Source organism: Asterias amurensis, chromosome 2 (assembly GCF_032118995.1).
Source record: "Asterias amurensis chromosome 2, ASM3211899v1".
NCBI classification, from domain to species: domain Eukaryota; kingdom Metazoa; phylum Echinodermata; class Asteroidea; order Forcipulatida; family Asteriidae; genus Asterias; species Asterias amurensis.
The window spans coordinates 23,245,803-23,267,866 of NC_092649.1; the positions used below are offsets into that span (position 1 = coordinate 23,245,803).

A 22,064-nucleotide genomic window follows, 5' to 3' on the forward strand; every position below is an offset into this window, starting at 1 on the left:
CATGGACCAGTGGGCGACCGTGTAGACTGTGAGGATACTCGGCACCATGTGGTTTGTGCATCGTGTTTCAATTGATTGTACGTGTTTTCTGAAACAACGAAAGCAATTCCGGTCCCGATCACGGCAAAATTAAATCTAGCAAGTATCTAGAATTGTCAAACTTACTATTTTAAAAGCTTTAGTAAAAGTTTTCTGTGTGATTTTGCCACTGAACCCTCATTTATATGTGAAAAGGAATAATTATTTGACTCGCATTTGGCGACCCGGGCGACCGCTAATTTCGAACCCTGCTACCGAGTAGTGGAATGAGACTTCATGAAAAACATTCACATGATCACACACATCATTCCTGACATCCCTAATTTTTATGGAGGTCGCACTGTTGTTTATTCATACCAGTTTGCCGGTGCTCTGTCGCTGTCCCATTCAGTGTAATGTATATTTTGCATTAGCTTGGATCACTTTCTTGGCGCACCATTTATGTTTTTTGCGACTTCTCAGCATCAAGACTCAAAAGATGAATGTATCTAGGGCCAATGATTTTCCGCGATCGCGGAAAACGGACGGAATTCGCGGAACTCGCCCTTTGAAACAGAAAAAGTTTTCAGTTTGGGGGGGGGGGGGGGGAGAGAAGAAAAAAAACATGTTTTTTTCATGTTCTTCAGGCCAAAACTATTGCAATTGCATTCTCTATTAAGGATCTTTTGTTAAACTAAAAACGCATCAGAAATCAGACCATTAAAAAGTACGAGATCGTAATCATGGATCATTCTACATGTATTCCAATTTCCACCCAGTACACACGTTATTAACATGCAGAGGGCATTATTCACGGCACGTTTTTTACATTTTTGTTTCACCCAAATTGCATTTTCTCCCTCCCTTTTACCAAAAATACACTAACTAGCTTACCTATGATCCATAAGAACACATACAATGTTTTTTCATCTCCGAAAGGTCTAAAATAAAACTGTAAACTGTCAACATTCTGTTGCCAAAGCGAAAACAAAATGGCCAACATTTTGTTTGGTCCCAAGTCTGTGATCACGCTAAAACAGCACCCTCTTGTGGATACACTTCCGTCATTAGCCTACAATGCATGCAATGTATGCAATGCGCAAGGATAAAGACAGGTACCAACTATTCAGCTCCAGTGATTCCATTGGGTATAATGATAACATTGGATAAATGCAGTGACTGAAAGCTACCGTAGCTGGGTTTGTTTTGATTGGTCTGACTCACCTCGATTGGCCAATCAAAACACAGATATATGGAAAGCTTACTTTCGGTCGTCGGTAGTATATGTATACAGTACATGCATGGTGGATACGGTACTTGCTTGGAATGTTGGTGTAGAATTTGTGTGTATCTCTATGAGAGGTCAAAGGTCAAACCACACGCCGGTTTTTGGCTGGTCTCTGGCGTTATTCACGAGCCTCGAAGAATGACGTCAGACGTTCAGGCTAGCAATGTGGCTGATGCAGAGAAACAACTGCAGTTTTAGACTGTGATTTAAGTCTATCACGTCATGTGCGTTGATACTGCAGCCACAGTGCAACGGCTGTTTACATGTTTCTGTTGCATCGATCAGCAGATACAATTTACAGGGATGCCAGTGGCTCTTTCCTTCAGAGCCTGAAAAATTTTTTTGAAGGAAAAGGGGTCACCGTCCCCCCTCCCTCAGACCAAAAAACTATTAAAAAAACCATAACAGCACTTTTTAAAAAAGGCAGGCATAGTCACAAATTTCAAAACGTGAACAAACAAAAAAATCCCAAAAAAATTGAGATTTTTTTTATTATTTTGTTTACATTTTTGGACGATCTTACCCCTTATTTATGCCTTTATGGTTCTTTTTTTGTCAACCATGTTGATGGGTTCGTAATGTTAGGATCGTAATGTTAGGATCGGTTGTATAACAAACTTCTTTTGCAATAAAATTTTTTGATCGGTGTCAGCAGCGCACATTAGTGGGAGGGTCCAACAACTTACCGTCTTGGTCTTAGCATGAAAATTTTGAGGAAAGCTTTAAACTAATACCATGTTCATGGATGCCTAGAATAAACAATGTTTCTCACGATATTTTATACTATCAACAGCTCTCCATTGCTCATTCCCAAGTAAATTTTTATGGCAATAGTTATTTTAAGTAATTACCAATTAGTGTCCAGTGCCTTTTTTTATTTGTATTCTGCAACACCGTAAAAAGTCCACATCCTACACAGTATTTTTACAATGTTGAAGAATTGCCATTTCATTCAGTTTACAGAACAAAGAAATGTGCAACACAGAGCAGTGCGTGTTAGTGAGGTGGATTAAGGACAAAAAACACGAAGATCGTGACACGGCGGACAAAAGCACCAAATTTTCACTAAAGTATCAGTTTGACCCGTAGATTTCAAAAAAGTCTTGCTCCAAAAAATCTGAGCATGGGATGACCTTGAATTACGTCATTATGACGTCATTACGTCTTTTATAATGAAGTAAAGCAAACTCAAATACAATGGTTGGATTTCTACATGCCAAAATTATATTTCTGAGGCCAAGGAATTTAATGAGGGTGGTATTAGTTTGTAACAAATTAATATCCTTTATGGTGACTATGTTGGTGCTCAAAAAATTGCAATGACCTTGACCTTATTAGGACGTAATATATATTTAAAATGGCAGTCATTTCCTTAAAACAGCATAACTTTAGTTATGTAATGCCGATGCAACTGATTTTAGTTGCGAATTATATGTATCAGGGGCCAAGGAATCGAATGGCAACGTTCTTGTTTTGCTGAAACAAACAGTTTTATGATTTTGTATTAAATTTGTATTTCTTTAGCATATAATGGTATAAAATATGTCATCATCACTGAGGACAAATCAATGGTTTGTATGAAAATATTTGAATATGTTTGATTTTCAGCTCATGTTTCTGATGGCTAGCAAACCAACGTTAGTAACATTTGAAATTAAAATTTGATTTTGGATTAAAATGGTTTTGTTCGAGTTTGAGACAATGCAATTACCATATACAACTTTGTACACTGTTTTGGGGGCAACTGGTGTCGAAAATGTCCTACGATGACCAAACCACCGATTTGTTTTGGAGAAAAAAAAACACAAGTATAAACACCTTGCATCTGGATTGCGTCTGGTGGTGTTAAACGAATGGTATCAGGATTTGTATCACTCACTGATTTAGGTTTGAAACCGGAACATGTTCTAGCTAACTGGTCGGAACCTAAGGACAAATTGTACAACGATCTAAGCTCCATTATCAGCGAAGTCCCAGAGCAAGATCCAATCTTCATCCTCGAAAATCTCAACGCCAGAGTTGGTGCCGATCAAAAATCCTGGTCTTCCTGTATGGGACAGTTTCACATCGGAAAGTTATAAATGAAAACGGTCAACGTCTTCTTGAGTTCTGCTGCACAACAATCTCTGCATCATTAACACTTTCTTCAACACAAAGCCCCAACACTACATGTAGGTATCCTGGAGACACCCTAGATCAGCCACATTGGCACCAACTTGACCTCGTGCTCACGAGAGGTAGGGACCTGATGGGCAGCGTCAAGATAACCCGCACTTACCAAAGTGCAGACTGTGATACAGACCACTCCCTTGTGTGCAGCAAAGTAAAGCTTCAACTAAGAAGAGTTCATAGATCCAAGAAGGCAGGGCAGCCTCCCATTGACACGAACAAGACTCACAACCTTGAGATAGTGGAAGCATTTGTCCAGGTCCAAAAAGATGTCTTGCCAAGAGTACCCAATTCCGATGTCAGCGGAAGATGGGAACACCTCAGGGATGCTGTCTACAATGCCATTGGTTCGGCAAGAGGCAGATCAAGTCACCCGTTTGGTTCGAGGCTCATGCTGAGGAGATATCAACTCGCATAGAAAATTCAGACGCGCTCTCTCTGCATACAAACACTCACCTTCTGTGAGAAACTTGCATGCACCACGGACCACGTGAAACCACGTCCAGCAAACCGCAAGGCGATGCGCCATTGACTACTGTGCCCAACTCTGCTCTCAGATCCAGACCTCTGCTGCCACAGGAAATGTAAGAGGTATGTACGAGGGAATAAAGCAGGCCACCTGAAGATGACCGCTCGTCTGAAGTCAGTTACCGGTAAGGTCCTAAAGAACCCTGTGAAGCAGATGGATCGATTGGTGGAGCACTACTCAGAGCTGTACTCCAAAGAGAACAATGTCAACACAGAAGTTCTGAACAACAAAGATTGCCTGTATATCATGGACGAACCAAAACTAGAAGAACTTGGCAAAGCGCTGATACACTCTCCCCGGGAAAAGCTTCAGGAAAAGATGGCATCCCCGAAGTCCTCAAGTGCGTAAAAGGAATCCACATCAAGGATCTGCATGAGATATTTTGCCAGTGCTGCAGAGAAGGTACAGTGCCACAAGACATGAGAGACGCCAAAATTGTCACTCTCTCCAAAAACAAGGTGACGGGAGTGATTGCAACAACTATCGCACCATCTCTCTTCTTAGCATTGTGGGGAAACTCTTTGCTTGAATTCTTTGTGAAAGAGTCTACCAAGCGTCTCAGTGTGGTTTCAAGCCAAACTGTCGACCATTGACATGATATTCTCCATCAGACATTTGCAAGAAAAAGGTAGGGAGTAGGGAAAGTCACCCTACATCGCCGTATAGACCTCACCAAGGACCATTCTCCAAAATTGGTTGCCCTCCTGCTCTGCTTCGCATCGTTAAGTCTTCTTTCAGGAGAACTTTACGGGGTTCATAGTTTCATGGAATCCTCTTCGACCTCTCAAGACTCGGAGCAAAGTCCAGAGTCCGAACAAGATGCCTTAGAGATTTCCTGTTTGCAGACGACACAGCCATCACTACACACACACACCAGATGACCTGCAGCAGCTCATGGATCGATGTTCTGCGGCTTGCAAAGACTTTGGACTTACCATCAGTCTTACAAAAACGCAGGGAAGCGACCAGGATGTTGATGAACCACTGTCTACCAGCATCACCAACCATGAGCTTGAGGCTGTCCATGAGTTTGTGTACCATGTCTCAACCATCTCCGACAATCTCTCGCTTGTATAAGTAGAACTCAACAGGCGTATAGGAAAGGCTGCCACAACACTCTCCACGCTTACAAAGAGAGTATGATGCACCAAAAAGCTTTCAGAGCATACCAAAGTCCAGGCTTAGAAGGCTAGGCTCCCGTCAAGAGCATAGACTCGACGTCTCCCACATGCAACGCCTGAGGCGCATCCTCCGCATCTCCTGGAGAGACCACATACCAATAACACATTGCTTGATAGAGCAGCAAGTCTCCATGTTTACCCTCCTCAAGTATAATGCCTTGGCTTGGACATGTCACCAAGTGGAGGACGGACGTATCCCAAAAGACCTCCTGTATGGAGAGCTTGCATCAGGGAAGAGGCCGTTCGGTAGACCCAAGCTGCGCTACAAAGACACTTCCAAGTGTGACCCCAAGTCACTTGCAACCAATACAACCACCTGGCACTTGCAACCAATACAACCACCTGGGAAGCAGCCACTGCAGACCGATGCACCCGGAAGCAGGAGGTGCAGAGAGGTATTTCCAAGTTCGAGGAAGACCTGTCGCAACGGGCAGATGAGGGATGACTCCCGAGGAAGGCCCAGCCTCAAGCAGTTAGAACAGCTTCATCTTTCACCTGCAGTTACTGCGGCAGAGACTGTCATTCCCGCATTGGACTCTACAGCCACACCATACGCTATTCCCTAGCCGACATCCAATTCCAACGGCACAACTCCATGGTTCTCAAAGATTGACGGATGCCTACTACTATTAATACAAAAAGTTTCATTTTTGACGCTCCGTGAAACTTTTTCACAACATTTCCTTTGAAGTTCCCCATATGCGCTATTCAACATAATTAATCTACCCTAGTATAACCTATATCCGGTCAGAATCATTGTGTTTCATTGTATTAAGGTGTTTTGTTTTGGTTGATGTATTGTTTATATCATAATGACATCACGGTATCTTATAGATCAGTGCCATGGTAATTATACCATATGAACACAAACAGATTAGCATTTTGGCGAAACCACACGACATTAATTTTGTTTTCAATTGTTGTGTTATTTGTGTAGTGTTGATGATGATGACGTCATAATTACATCAATATACTCACCATAAAGGATTTTTTTTCTTCAAACTAATACCACCCTAATTGAATTCCTTGACCTTTAGAAACATAATTTTGGCAAGTAGAAATCACATCGCATGGCATTTTCCTATGCTTTATTACATAAAAATAGGTTATGGCGTCATAATGACGTAATTCAAGGTGATGCCATTCTCAGATTTTTTGGAGCATGACTTTTTTGAAATCTGTGGGTCAAACTGATACTTTGGTGAAAAAATGGTGCTTTTGTCCGCCGTGTCACGATCTTTTCCTTAATCCACCTCACTATGTGGATTTGTGCAAGTTAAGTCCACATAATTATGTTTCAAGTCCCAACATTGTGTGTCAGACCTCTTTTGTTCTCAAGTCCTCACTTTGTATAAACTTACAACACACACAAAATCACACCACCTCTTGGCTGGGCAAGGAAAACGCTACATTTCAATCAATCAATCATCAACATGTCCACTTTAGCTTGGAAGCGTCCAGGACTACATTTAACCAGCCATTTAAACAGCGGCGTAACTAGACATTTTCATTTGGTGGGGCAAGTGGGGGCAAAGATTAAATTTGGGGGGCCAAAGAAGTGCAAGATTATTATAAAATATGTTAACTGATATAGTTGATACACACCAATGCAGTTCTAAAACAGTCTACATAGTCAGCAGGTAACAAAAGATTGCAAAAACAACAAAATCTTAGAGAACTTGTCATTTTGTATAAGATAAAACTTTTCGACTGTATAAAAGGATTAAATTACCAACTGTGATCACCAAGTACCAATTTAGAGTTGTACACGGCATTCTCGAATAGGCTCTGTGGGTGTGTAAATACCCAAAACATAATAATATTAGGCCAAGTAAAAAAAGAAAAATAGAAATGTTTAGCGTCCCCACCTGCTTCAGATTAAGACTAGCGCTTTTGTGCGTCCCAACCAACAAGGCCTATTTCACCGTGTTTTCTTGAAAAAATGGCGGACGACTTTTTTAGTTGTCATGGAAAACTGCTACGATGATAGGTCAAAGGTCAAATAATCCTGCGAGAGCCTCGTTCAAGGTAAAGGTTTTTATATAAGTCCATCGTAAATAAATTTGGTCGCCAAAAACACCTTAGTGAAATCGAAAATGCAGCCCGTCGCAACTATGATGGATTTTGTGGTTTGTGTCACGCTTGCGACCAATTTAGCGATGGTCGCAAAACAAAGTTTAGTGAGATTGGCCCCAGGTCTGTGTGCTTCATTTTCTTAAAGGGCACCAATTTTCTCCTTGGTAAGCACCCTTTGAGAAAATTGTAAATTCCTACTGTTCAAATCATTTCAACATGTTCAAGGTCATCAAGGCAATGACTCTATGAAGTATCAGCTTATTATCCGACTATCTGTCATGGATTAATTTTGATAAGACCCTAAAACTATATAAAAAAGTGCTGCTATGAACTCCATGCAAGAAGCACAGATCTCAATTCACTCATTGCATACATGCCAACAACATAGAATAAGTCAGAAATTCCAAAGGTGATCCGCAAGTCACCCCAACAGAAAAGGAAGAAAAAGCAAAGTTATTACCTTTTCTTGATCTAGTTGAAAACACACACAACTGGCTATTGGAATTATTTTTGGAAAAAAGCCAACACTAAACACATTATTCATATGGGGCCCTCATAAAAGGACCAAGTACATATGGCATTTTCTTTGAAATATGGACCATTTTACAACCTCAAATGTCATTTTTCAAAAAATTATTTTTGACCTTTTCAGATATTTCAAATAATTGTATACATATGTAACACTGGTATTTTTGGTATTTTGTTTTGCGTGCGTGACCCATCTCCGCATAGTGTAAAAACCTACCTTTGCGTTTGTGTGGTCTCGCCCAAAAAGTTTTTAACCAGTTAGAGCGCAGAAAATTCCCTTAAATTTCTATAATCGAGTCATGCTATATACAAGATGATTTAGTTGCGGTTGCTTTGTGTTTTGTTTACTATTTACTTTGTTTAAAATCGGTTGCTTTGTCCATACCTTTTGTATTTTGTTGTGGAATGTTGTTTGGAATGTGGTGTGTAAGGATGTGAGTGCGAGAAGAAATATATGGCAGATTTCAAGAACCTCTTGACAGAGGAAGACGTGGTTTTAAGTCTGGGTGTATTTGTGTGAGAGTGAAGATCGGTGTCAACTTGCCGAAGGCCTGAAACAGCAGGTTTATTTTCCGATTTATTTTGTGGAGACAGCCACAACCAAAAAAATCGTTTCAAACCGACCAATTCAGTGTCGGAAGAACTCTTTTTCCCGTTTTGGAGAAAACCACAACACTCAGCCCGTCCGAGGATCTCGCCAGTAACACCACTCATGGCCGTAGGTTCAGGAGTAATCACACACTCTAAGAGAGAGATGGCGCTGGCCGAAAGATGTACTAATTCCACCGAACTGTTGTAGACAAATGAGACATACTTGGCAGTCTGGAAGTGTAGACCTACCTGATGTTCCGGAGTTGAACTCCTCCGTGATGATGATTTGATCGTGATTATTTAAGCTATGATTTTGTAAAGGAGTTGAAGTTGTAAATCTTGTAAAAGAAACTGAAGCTGGAATACTCCATGAGTTGAACTAGATTTAAGATTGTTTGAATCAATAAGAAAAGTCTGTTCTGGAGTTGAACTCCTCTGTGATGAGGTAATGGTACAATTGTTTACCAAGTAATTAACAATGTGTATATCATAAACGAACTTGAAGCTGAACTATGTTGAACTGAAGTTTAAGATTGTTTGAATCAATAAGAAATGTTCTGGAGTTGAACTCCTCCGTAATGAGTTAATCAATCGTGTATCACCAAGCATTGTATTTAAAATTAGGGTGTTATAACCAAAACTGAATGTGAAAGGATTCACTAGTCGAACCAAGAGAGTTTAACATAATTTTCGTTAAGTTATTAGTTTAAAATAAATGTAATTTTCTTGTATTCATAAGTCGCTTTCTTGTCAGTCGTGTCGATTATTTCTTGTCTGTGGTTTCAGTGGTGTTAGTTTTTGAACCGGGGTCACCATTTGCAAAAGTTCACGAGAGAACTAAGGATAGGTGTTTGCTAAAATCGAATAATGGTGACAACATATTAAGGTTTACTAAAATGTTCATATAAGGATAGTTCAGTTAATTTTAATTGTGTGGTGATCATTTTAAAAATGTAGCAGTGAAACCTGTGGTTATATATATTTAATTCAAAACTAGCTTTAAAGTCACCTGGAAATAGATTTTTTTTTCTTTCAAACATAATGGTATATGCTTACGAACAATAGAACAATTTTTTTTAGTAATTGTTTGTCACGATTTATATGTTTAAAAAATATATAAAGTTGTTTGGGGGGCTGACTCCGTCTACCCCTTTCGTGACGTCAATCAAGGCAGACTTTGCCTGCAATGCGTATAGTAAACACACGTGCAAAGTACATGTACGTCCAAGTCGTGAGTTGGTACATTTCAAAAAGTGTTTTTCTGCATTCAGCAGCAATACACCTGGTCGGCATTGCCGGAAAAAAACAAAACAAAATTTGTTTGAAACGTACAAACTCACGACTTGGTCCGTACATGTACTTTGCAATTGTGTTTACTCTACGCATTACAGGCAAAGTCTGCCTCGATTGACGTCATGAACAGCGCCCTCTCGGGTCTACTCTTAAATTTGTAAATAACATAAGAACTGATTGTTTAAAACCTTAGTTAACTGTTTATTCACATTCCACTCATCAAAACACATACATTAGTGACAAAAGCTTTATTTTAAAAAAATACCACTTCCAGGTGACTTTAAGGAACATTCATTGTTTACTATAATGAGGCCCAACAGATGTACTTTCAAATAAAATCAGTAAAAAATCAACAAAACACCAAACACAGAAAATATAAGCCTGACAGAGGAGGGCAAACGGTTGACAGAAAAACAAAGCAAATATTGTCTGTAATTATTTTTTTTTCTGGCATTTTTTTCTCTGATTATTGCAGCCTCTCATACCTAATATCTATCAAAAATAAAAACTTCATCAAGGGTCCGCATTTTTTTTAAAGGTAAAAAACGTCAGTTTCGAACGTAATTTTTGACAGATTTTAAGTGACGATCGCCAAAAAATGAAAGATTAGCATGACGTTCCAGAAAATAGACAGACTTAATTGAAAAATGACGTTCCAGACTTTATTACCTTCGCGCAATCCACATCAAACGTACCTGAACGGAAGTTGATTTAGTTTCCAAAAACTAGGGTTCTGAAGAAAGTATTTCCGTTGTAAACCATCTGAAAGACGTTTTGGTTTTTCGTCTAGAGCTGTCTGATGAATTGTCGAACGGCAGTTAATGCCGACGTCATTTTCTTGACAGAATTATTTTGCCCGAGTATAAGATCGCGCAGAAAAACATGTGCTGATCGCGCGTTCCGTAAAAACACTGAGGGTGCCTGACTACAAGCAGACGTTTGAGGGGGTACGTCTCGTGTCAAAGGTCAACTTACAGGCCGAACAGAAAATTCATGAACGTCGCACGGAAGTAAATGACAGACAAGGAAAAATTACATTGCTGGAGATTTGAAAAACTGATTACTCTGATAGTTGACCAGGTATTACAGCAATCACTGTCACAAAATAACTATTATCTAAATGTGTTTTCTTTGTATTTCTTTTCTTTTTTTTTTTTTTTTAATTGTCAGACTTTGATTGTCTTTTGCTGTTAAATTATTTGTCAACATCCCCCACCACCTGCGCATTCAAAAGTTAAATAAATGCCCTGCAAATATGAAATTTTGATCATTTAAATTCCTCAATTATCTATTATGGTCCACATAATAAAGAAGATGCCATAATACAATTATTGCCACTCACTGTGACGGGGTCCATGGCATTTTGAACACCCGAGGGGGAAATGGAACCCGAGGCGATGTCTGTACAAAACCCATGGACCCCCGTCACAGAGCAAAAATTGTTTTTTTATACCTTAACATGATTATTCCTCTTCTCAAAGTTCTGTTGTCATCTTCAAACATTACTCAGGACAAGTATGTATAGTTAAATAAGCAGACGAACAGTTGCTAAAATATTAAGAAACACTTCTTCACCGTTTCGTACTAAGCGCTGTAAATCGACAAAGGTTGGAAAGGTCAAGGTTATGTACATCAGTTTACAAAACTCATGTTACCCGCCGTGTGTACAGCCATGGAACATTATACAATTATTGCACGCTGTGATGGGGTCCATGGCGTTTTGTACACCCGGGGGGGGGGAAATGGCACCCGAGGCGAAGCCAATGGCGCCATTTCCCCTCGAGGGTGTACAAAACCCATGGACCCCAATCACAGCGTGCAACAATTGTTTTGTTATACCTTGGTAACATTAATATTCCTCTTCTCGAAGTTCTGTTGTAATCTTAAACATTTACGACGGAGTATTCGTTGTTTAATTAGCAGACGAACAAGAAACAATTCCTGACAGTTCCCTCGAACCCGCGCGTGTTTCATACAGCGCTGGAAATCGACCAACGGTGGGAACGATCAAGGTGATGTACACCGGTGTACATGACTTTTCATGTTACCCGGCGCGCTCTGCATTACGCGTAGCGCGCATCTTTAGGCATGATACATGCGTATTTGTTGCACGGCACGTGATTGGTTCTCGACCAATCAAACTTCACAATTTCTATAGAGGTATAACAAGCCTCTTTGTATCACATCACATGATTGGTTCTCGACCAATAAAACTTCAACAAAAAATACTGAGGTATAGCAAGTAATAATAGTACATTCAGGATGGTCCCATGTGTTGTGTATGGCATTTCCCATCAGAGAAGAGGTTTAAGTGAGTGGTTTATGGCATGTTAGTCGATTGATGCTATGCCAATTCTACAATTCAATAGACTAAAAATGGACTTACCTTTTTCTCTACCTTGTAGCGAACTTTAGCCAGCACTCGCTTGCTTTTCATCTTACCTATGATATCAACATTTTAAAGATAAACAAAATATTTAAAATCAAAATCACCCAACTATGTTATAGACCAAATTGCATTGAATATTCATTCATAAATACCCCAGGGGGTCGTCACGTGGGGGTGTTTGAATGGTTGATAAAGACCAGCTGGAGTGGTTTATAACCGGCTGGCTTCAGCGTGTCAGGCGCGTGCGCACAAGATTATCAAGATTATTCTAAGCCCGTCCGCGTACACACAACCCTTGCACATCAAACTGATTCTTCACAAAGTTTTTTTAAATAATATTTAAAACCTTGAACTTTCAATTGTCAAAATGTCTATAATTGTACAGGTCGATGCCGTGCGTTAAAGGCCCTTGCCTTCGGCTCAGGCCTTTATCACATGGCAATGACCCTGCCGGTTTTAAACGGCCGTTTAAGAACTCGTCCCTATTCTTTTGTTTCCTTCTTTTTGGATGCTGATAGCAACAAAAATACACAAAATAAATAATGCAATTTGCAGATTGTGCAAATCCATAAAATGAAATGCACATTTACAGCCTAGCTGAGTGCACAAACAAGCGCAAGCATAGGAAATGGTCCACAAGTGGGAAGTGGAGCCAAAAGCCAGTTTGGTTTCAGCAGATTGGACATGCTCTTGATTGCGACATGTGGTGTGGTTTAAAAATACCGGAATACAGTTTTTATTAGACATCGCAGAAAAACAAAGGCTGGATTAATCAGTACCACAATTAAAGTCGTGTCACATTGCAGCGATAATGAAAATGATTCAATCAAGACGCAAAGAGAACGCATTCTATTGGTTGAATGAGTCTGTGCGTATTATGTGTGGAGCAACTCAACCTATAGAATGTGCTCTCTTTGCGTCGTGATCGTTATCGTTTCACCTATCTCTTTAGTGTGACTCTGCCTTTAGACAAGCTGCAAGGTGCTACAAAAGAACCACTCCTTACTGACAAAATATTTTTTTGTGGATGGTCTATCAGTGTTAGACCTTAACGGTGGCCTGCTGGCCAAATGCCATGCCAGTTGAAACCGCGGTGGACCAGCTGAAACACCTTGCCAAGACCCATGCCGTAAATGTTTCACACTCACGTGCTCACTCTTTGACAGAATTTCCCCCTAAAACTTGGTTCATAGATCCGCACTTGAAGATGCTGTCAACTCAAAAAGTTCTACTGCTGCTCACATTTTACAGATGTTCTGTTCCGTTCTGTATGCCTCTTATTGGCCTATTGGTCTTATTACTTAGTCCTCAATGTCTAATGAATAACAATCAAAAACACAATTGAGAAGATATTTTGATAAAAAAGGACAAAAACTTACCAGATCCCGGAGCGAAACAGTCACAAATTTCCCAGGTTCTATTTAGAACCTGTCGCATCGCCAGTTTGTGACTTCCCCATATGTTCAATGCTTTTTTTTGGTTACCAAGCACTGAACCGCAGGTACCAGCCAAATAAATTGACGAGCTGCCGAGCCGCTGCCGAGTTGGACTAAACCATTCTGTAAAAGGGGTGTTACAAGGGGTGTTGCAGTGCCGCAGTGCGTGCGCGCTACATGAGTGAACGGCGGGCATAGTAAACGGACAGCGCACACACACTGCCGCACTGCCTTATAACACCCCTTTTACAGAATGGTTTAGTCCAACTCGGTCGCAGCCCGGCAGGTTGCAATTCAATTGGCTGGTACCTGCTGTTGGTGACCAACAAATAAAGCGTTGAACATATCAGGAAGTCACAAAATGGCGATGCGATATATCAACCTGGGACATTTGTGACTGTTTCGCTCCTGTTTCAAAATATTTTCTCAATGGTGTTTTAAGTGTTATTCATTAGCAGGGGTTGCCCTTAACTTTTTTTTCAACTGGCCAGCAGGACCAGTTGGCTTGATTTTTCACTGGTCCGCCAGGTTATTGACTGGTCCGTCAATTTTTTATGCTATTTTTTTTAAAACTAATAGTATTCTGTTGTAAACCAACTGCTCGATTTTCGATCGTCGCTATTTCAAAATTCAACATGATTTGCAACGTCAACTTAACTGCACTGGAAGCCATACTTTATTTATGTGTACCAAGTTATTGTGTTCGTAAAGGATAATTAATTTGAGAGTATTTTTTCTTTAAAAATGTAATAACAATAGCGTTATTAAAATTAATTTAAAAACAGGTCAAATTATTTGTCAGAGCAAAATGATCTTTATTTAGGTAGTTTTTTTTTTAGTCCACGGTTTATTGTAAGCACTCATCATAAAAGTATTCCTAAGCAAGAAGAACTTTTTTATGAAGAAAACAAAAATAGTGTTTTTACTATAAAAACACCCCAAAAAACACTTTAAAACCGACTGTTAAAATATCATTAACTTTTTATGTACTGCCTTCAAATCTACTGTGGGGGAGGGTTACGTGCGATCGCTCAAGTTATTTTATCATGTATAAACATTGCCTATTATTGTACCCTATTATTGTACCCTATCATTGGAACCTTTCGGTACCAAAAAAAAAAAACGGATTTACAAACAATTTACAGGGTTTACAGAAAGGTAATGGTGAAAGACTTCTCTTGAAATATTAGTCCATGAAATGCTTTACTTTTTGAGAAAACGGTAAAACAATATAAATTCTCGTTAACGAGAATTACGGATTTGTTATAAACACATGTCATGACACGGCGAAACGCGCGAAAACAGGAGTGGGTTTTCCCATTATTTTCTCCCGACTCCGATGTCCGATTGAGCCTAAATTTCCACAGGATTGTTATTTTATATATAAGTTGTGATACACGAAGTGTGGGACTTGGACAATACTGTTTACCGAAAGGGTCCAATGGCTTTAATAAGTATTCATAAACATAATACATCGTACCGAAGTTCCCAAAATCTTCCCACTTTCGTCCAGAAAAACCCCAAACAAAAAGTAGACATCAAAAAGTCCATGAAGAAGCATACGAGTTTGACGGTATTTTTTTCAATTATGTGTATGGAATGGTCGGTGCCGGCGTCTGTTTTGTGAACAAAATTTTCATTTAAAAAACGTTTTTAAAAGCAGCAAAAACAACTGCGCCTTTGTTTAACACATGATTGCATTCTAGAACCCAAGTCTTTCTTGAAATCAACCCGCAAAAAACCCCAAACAACCGCGCATTATATGTGACCAATAAAACCATGGATAAACTAGATCGCCCACCAATCGCCCGCAAAAAAAAACAAGCCCCAAATAACAACAAAATTACCCAAAGTCAGGACGGAAGAACTTTACTAAACACAATTAAATACTCCTTTTTGCTCATCCAGAGTATCCTAACTTGGTAATTTTTGTTGAATGAAGCCTCACTGTCTCGCTCGTTTTTCGTAAACACGCTAGACTCTTATTCCCACACGGAAATCTGCTCCGTTGACTGACCATGCTGCTGACAGAATGTGTTTTGCTTTGTGGTCTTCTGTCAAGGCGATTGAAGCTAGTTTTGTAAGCTATTGCGTACTTTCACCAATAGAGGACGTCTATTCCCACGCTATCGAATATTCTGAAACGCCCTCTAGCGTTCAGTATTTCTTACACTTTCTGCCACACGTGAACTAATACGAAGACTATAAGCCTTTGCGTTGCATGATGGGATTTTGCGCTGTGTATGCCTGATCGTCGGAAGTTTGCCAGCGTTCAGCGGCACTTCGAGTAATTTTTATTATATTTTATCCAAACCTTGAGTGAATGTTTTTACATTTTATTCGAGCCTGAAAATAGTTTAAAAATTGTCATAGTTCTGTAGTACCGCTGCCGATATTTTTGACTGGTCAGCCGGACCAGTTGGCAAGGTGTTTCAGCTGGTCCGCCGCGATTTCTACTGGCATTTGGCCAACGGACCTGCGTTAAGGTCGAACCCTGATTAGGTATTGAGGATTAAGGTCGTGTTCATAGAATTTGTGTCATGATTTTTTGAAGTGGTAAAAATCGAGCAAATCTGTTGACTAGCTGTCAAAATTGTATCGTAGGAGGTCCTATTTTCAAGGTGTCCCTAAAATCGTGGCAAATCTTTTACCTCTCTGTGCGCGATGTAGACAGTCTCTAGATACAAAAAGTTTGGTTTTATTTGCCAAGCAAAGAGTCTCCTCTCCCTTGACCAAAACTTAGAAACACGTAAGGCCCCACAGGTTATTTGCACTTCTACACGGTACAAAACTATGTCATAATGTTGAGGCCATATAAAAAAAATTGCCCACCGAAAAAGTTTCATCAAAATCAAACACTATTTCAATTCACATTTCACGATGATCAAATCATGTGACTAAACATTCTGCTGAGCATTCTGGAAAAAAATACAGAGGCTTAAAGGCAATTATCATCATAAAACCTGTCTTGGTTCCGAGAAATGGGGAGAGGTTGATGGTACAAAACATTGTGAGAAATAGCTCCCCCTGAAGTGACGTAGTTTTCGAAACAGAAGTAATTTCCCACAAATTTGATTTCGAGACCTCAAGTTTAGAATTTGAGGTCTCGAAATCAAGCATCAAATAGCACACAACTTCATGTGACAAGGGTGTTTTTTCTTTCATTATTAAAATTTAAACATCAGCTTGGTGACTCAATTATCACTTTTTATTTTTACGCTTTATTATAAATAATAAGGGGAATTTTTTTTATTAAAAATAAATAAAAATCAGATTTCAAAGCCAATAATTATTCACACTTTTTATTTATTTATTTTTTATCTTTATTTTTTTGCAAATTACCATGGTAATTTTTAAAATGTCATAAAAATTGTGAATACAATGAAGACAACTGCTGGTTATAGAGTCATACACAGAGTCTCACAGAACACTTGCAGTCACTGCAGATATTTCTTCCACACACAATGTATGGCTTCACCGGGAAACCATTATTTCTCATTTGCGTTAAAAACAGGAACAACTCAAAACAAATGGGACCAGTTGAAGTCATTGAAGATTGGTGTGGTGTGAAAATTTCAATGTCCATCAAGTTTTAATTTATGTTTGCATACTTAATAAAAACAAATGAAGAAAATTAGGGCATCGGTTGATATAGGCCCTTACCGCATCATTATTTTTTTCCCAATTCAAAGAAAAAGGCATAATACCGTGAAAACTGGTAAGAGGAGGATACGTGTACAGGTGTATGACCATCTCGCCCTGCACAGGTTGCGTATGCTTTGTAACCCTCCGGCTCCACCATCGGCAGGAGGGTTACGTTATCGCAACTACTACGTCTACAGTATTAATTAGTTAATACTTATTTACAAAACATATAAAAGTTGACTTAAGACCGAGTTGGATTCAGACCGAATTGGATTCAGACTGAGTTGGATTCAGACCGAATTGGATTCAGACCGAGTTGGATTCAGACCGAGTTGGATTCAGACCGAATTGGATTCAGACCGAATTGGATTCAGACTGAGTTGGATTCAGACCGATTTGGATTCAGACCGAGTTGGATTCAGACCGAGTTGGATTCAGACCGAGTTGGATTCAGACCGAATTTAGGGAGTCCGGCACTTTTGAGGTTTTTCCAGAGCACCTACACAAAATTGATATCAATGGAAAGCTTGTCCCATGAGTAATTTGATAGTAAACAAATTATTGCCATAGGTTCATTATTCACAAAGTTATGCTCGTTTAAACGTTGCTTTTTGGGGGGAGGGTGTCTGTCATATATTTGAATCAATTTTTTTTTAGCGCACATACACACAATTGGTATCAATGGAAAGCTTGTCCTATTTGTAAGTTGATAGTAAAAAAAAATACTGCCATAGGTTCATTATTCACAAAGTTATGCTCGTTTAAAGTTTTTTTTTTTTTAGGGGGGGGGGTGTCTTCATGTAATTCAAATTTATTAATTTCAACATTTGTTAAAACCAGGGACAAAGCACTTGACAACAAAATTGGTCGATCCATTCCTGCTTGATAAGTTTCAAAATAAATAAATAAATAAATTTTAAATTTAAACATGAGTCATGAGTGTTAATCTTATGTCACTTTTGAGTAATTTTGTTTGTTTTGTGTCCTTTGTTGTTCCCTTGATAATAAAACCATGATAACACACTAAAAAAAAATAATAGTAATAATAGTTGACGATGTGCTTCAAGTTTAATTACTATTTCTCCGTTGAGGATGTTCTGTGGGACCAGCAACAAAATTTAATCTTAAAGTTTAACCACGTAACCATGCAGCGTTCGACCTTAACGCGGGTCCGCTGGCCAAATGCCAGTAGAAATCGCGGCGGACCAGCTGAAACACCTTGCCAACTGGTCCGGCTGACCAGTCAAAAATATCGGCAGTGGTACTACAGAACTGACTATTTTTAAACTATTTTTAGGCTCGAATAAAACGTAAAAACATTCACTCAAGGTTGGGATAAAACGTAAAAAAATCACTCGAACTTTGAGTCGAAGTGCCGCTGAACGCTGGCAAACTTCCGACGATCACGCATACACGTGTACACACACAGCGCAAAATCCCATCATGCAACGCAAAGGCTTGTAGTCTTCGTATTAGTTCACGTGTGGCAAAAAGTGTAAGAAACATTGAACGCTAGAGGGCGTTTCAGAATATTCAATAGCGTGAGAATAGACGCCCTCTATTGGTGAAAGTACGCGATAGCTTACAAAACTAGCTTCAATCGCCTTGAGAAAAGACCACAAAGCAAAACACATTGTCAGCAGCATGGTTGTCAACGGAGCAGATTTCCGTGAGGGAATAAGAGTCTAGCGTGTTTACGAAAGACGAGCGAGACGGTGAGGCTTCGCTCAACAAAAAATACCAAGTTAGGATACTCTGGATGAGCAAAAAGGAGTATTTAATTGTGTTTAGTAAGGTTCTTCCGTCCTGATTTTGCTTAATTTTGTTGTTATTTGGGGCTTGCTTTTTTTGCGTGCGATTGGTGGGCGATCTAGTTTTGCTCCATGGTTTTATTGGTCAAATATAATGCGCGGTTGTTTGGGGCTTTTTGCGGGTTGATTTCAAGAAAGACTTGGGTTCTAGAATGCAATTCCTTCATGGTTAAAACAAAGGCGCAGTTGTTTTTGCTGCTTTTAAAAATGTTTTTTAAATGAAAACTTTGTTCACAAAACAGACGCCGGCACCGACCATTCCATTCACATAGTTGAAAAAAATACCGTAAAACTCATATGCTTCTTCATGGATGTTGCAACTATTTTGATGTCTACTTTTTGTTGGGGGTTTTTCTGGACGAAAGTGGGAAGATTTTGGGAACTTCGGTTATCGGTACGATGTATAATGTTTATGAATACTTATTAAAACTACAATAATAGGCAATGTTTATACATGATAAAATAACTTGAGCGATCGCACGTAACCATCCCCACCGTAGATTTGAAGGCAATACATAAAAAGTTAATGATATTTTAACAGTCGGTTTTAAAGTGTTTTTTTTGTTTAGTAAAACACTAATTTTTTTTCATAAAAAAGTTCTTCTTACTTAGGAATACTTCGATGTCGAGGGCTTACAATAAACCGTGGACTAAAAAACTACCTAAATAAAGATCATATTAAATTTTTCAATTTGCTCTGACAAATAATTTGACCTGTTTTTAAATTAATTTTAATAACATTATTGTTATTACATTTTTAAAGAAACAATACTCTCAAATTAGTGAGCCCCCTTACGAACACAATTACTTGGTACACATAAATAAAGTATGGCTTCCAGTGCAGTTAAGTTGACGTTGCAATTCATGTTGAATTTTGAAATAGCGACGATCGGAAATCGAGCAGTTGGTATACAATCAGTATACTATTAGTTAAAAAAAATATATATAAAAATTGACGGACCAGTCAAAAACCTGGCGGACCAGTGAAAAATCAAGCCAACTGGTCCTGCTGGCCAGTTGAAAAAAAAGCTAAGGGCAACCCCTGCCATGGTGTAATCGCTAACACGCAGTTCAAAATGGAGGGGCTGTAATACTTGCCGTCAACCTGCCGTCAATTCGCTTGGTGCTGTCAACTAAGCTCTTGCTGTCAACTTGCCGTTTACTCCTCCAATATTAATTTAAAATCCACAAAAGAGGCAGAGAACTTAAAATATTTGCTACTGAGAATTTTCATAAGTTTGAGGTTACATTTCAGTTCTATAATTGAGTTTTTCCCTCGCGAAAAATCTCAATCAGCAAAGCCGTCGGCCGACATCTTGCTTTTCACTTAGCTTGCACAGGATGGACAACAGAGGGCGCTTTCCTGCACATGGAATAGTCTTAGCTCAAGACGTTAATGATCGTTACCGTGAATATCATCCTCGTACCCAATAGTTTACTTTTTAAACCATCTTGACAAGCACCCTTCTTGCAACCGCTCGCCACATCCTGGGGACGAGGTTGTGTTAATCATATAGTCGGTCGCGCGCATGGTCGCGCGATGGTCGCGCGAAGGAAATCTTGCGTGCGATCCTAAGACTGAGGCCTAAAACTGTGTCTTTTTATGATTGCGCGTCAAGATTTCCATCGCGCGACCGACTAAACCGACACTTATGTACATCGCTTCCTGTAATTTGCTCACTGACGTCTTCTGCCAAGACTAATCAAATACTGCCATCTGCGTAGTGGTTGTGTTGACGGCGGCTTGACGACAAATAGTAGAACAGAAAATGGAAAACTCAAAATGATAAAAATGGAGTCTGGACCTGCCTCCAAAAGATGGGCTCGCGCTAAAATGCGCCAGCGTTTACAACAAAAATTATGGATTCATTTTGTAGCGGTGACCCTAACACATATGATGATACCCCTATTGGACTTTATTTGGTTTTAGATTTTCAGTAATCAACGAAATGAAATGAACCCGACACCAATCTGGAACAAATTTTACAAAAAATACAAAGTTTGAGGCAAATTTTCTTACCTTTTGAAAGCCTAAATGTTTACAACTTTCTCACGATCGGGAACGCTTATTTCTCTACAACATTTGTGTGAAATATAAATATTGTGTCACCATCCTCTCAAGAGATATTAAGTCGAAAACGAGAACTCATCGTCACGTGAAAAAAATACAAAATGGATGCGCCCGCGTTAGCGGTGGTTGTCTGAAAGGTGAAAGTTAATCGCAAATTTTCTCATCTTAAGTGCACGTAAGTTGAAAAACAAAACAATAAATGATCACAACTCATGATCCTGAACAACATAAGGTAATTTGGAGCAACTAAAGCGCCATATTTGTAGTACTTTTTCATCGATGAAGTTTGCCCTTTTTCACGTGTGACAGATACAAATACCCAAAAGGGGCGGATCGGTGGACTCGCTACCGAATTGGATTCAGACCGAGTTGGATTCAGACCGAGTTGAAATAACCTGTGGAGCCTTACGTGTTTCCAAGTTTTGGTCAAGGGAGAGGAGACTCTTTGCTTGGCAAATAAAACCACACAATTTTTATCTAGGGACTGTTTACATCGCACACAGAGAGGTAAAAGATTTGCCACGATTTTAGGGACACCTCAAAAACAGGGCCTCCTACGATTATAAATATAAGCCATGGTTTTACTAATTAATTCAGCATTACAGGAGCATGTTGCCTTGGATCGGACGAGTTGGTCGTTGAAAAGCGTTTGAAACCGTTTATGAAATGCATATGGTTAGATAGATAATTCAAATGTAGAACATATCGATCTACACAAATTTGCCTCGAAATTGCGTGGTTTTCCTTTTACTTTGCGAGCTAGTAACACAGTCGGCCATTTATGAGAGTCAAAGATTTGACTCCCATAAATGGCCGACGAGGTAAAAGGAAAACTACGCAGTTTCAAGGCAGGCATACTTGTGTAGATCATTGTATTCTACTTTTAAAACATCTTTCTAACCATGTACATTTTATATCAAACGGTTACAAGCACTTTTTATAGACCAACTCGTCCGATCCAAGGCAACGTGTTCCTTAATTCTTTCTAATATAATAATTATATGCCTATTGTAATCCTAGAACTATGGAGGTTCGTTCC

At 39.3% G+C, this 22,064-nt stretch overlaps 2 protein-coding genes across 2 annotated transcripts in view; one reads left to right on the forward strand and one right to left on the reverse strand.

Moving 5' to 3' along the window:
- LOC139954245 (U6 snRNA-associated Sm-like protein LSm3) overlaps positions 1-22,064 on the forward strand; it is a 514,674-nt gene that overhangs the window by 213,997 nt on the left and 278,613 nt on the right. The window lies entirely within an intron of this gene.
- Positions 1-22,064, reverse strand: part of LOC139954238 (guanine nucleotide-binding protein-like 3 homolog) — a 112,016-nt gene that overhangs the window by 89,535 nt on the left and 417 nt on the right. The window contains exon 2 of the mRNA XM_071953956.1: positions 12,060-12,115. Coding sequence (XP_071810057.1) covers positions 12,060-12,115 — 56 coding nt within the window. The remainder of the gene's footprint in view (positions 1-12,059; positions 12,116-22,064) is intronic.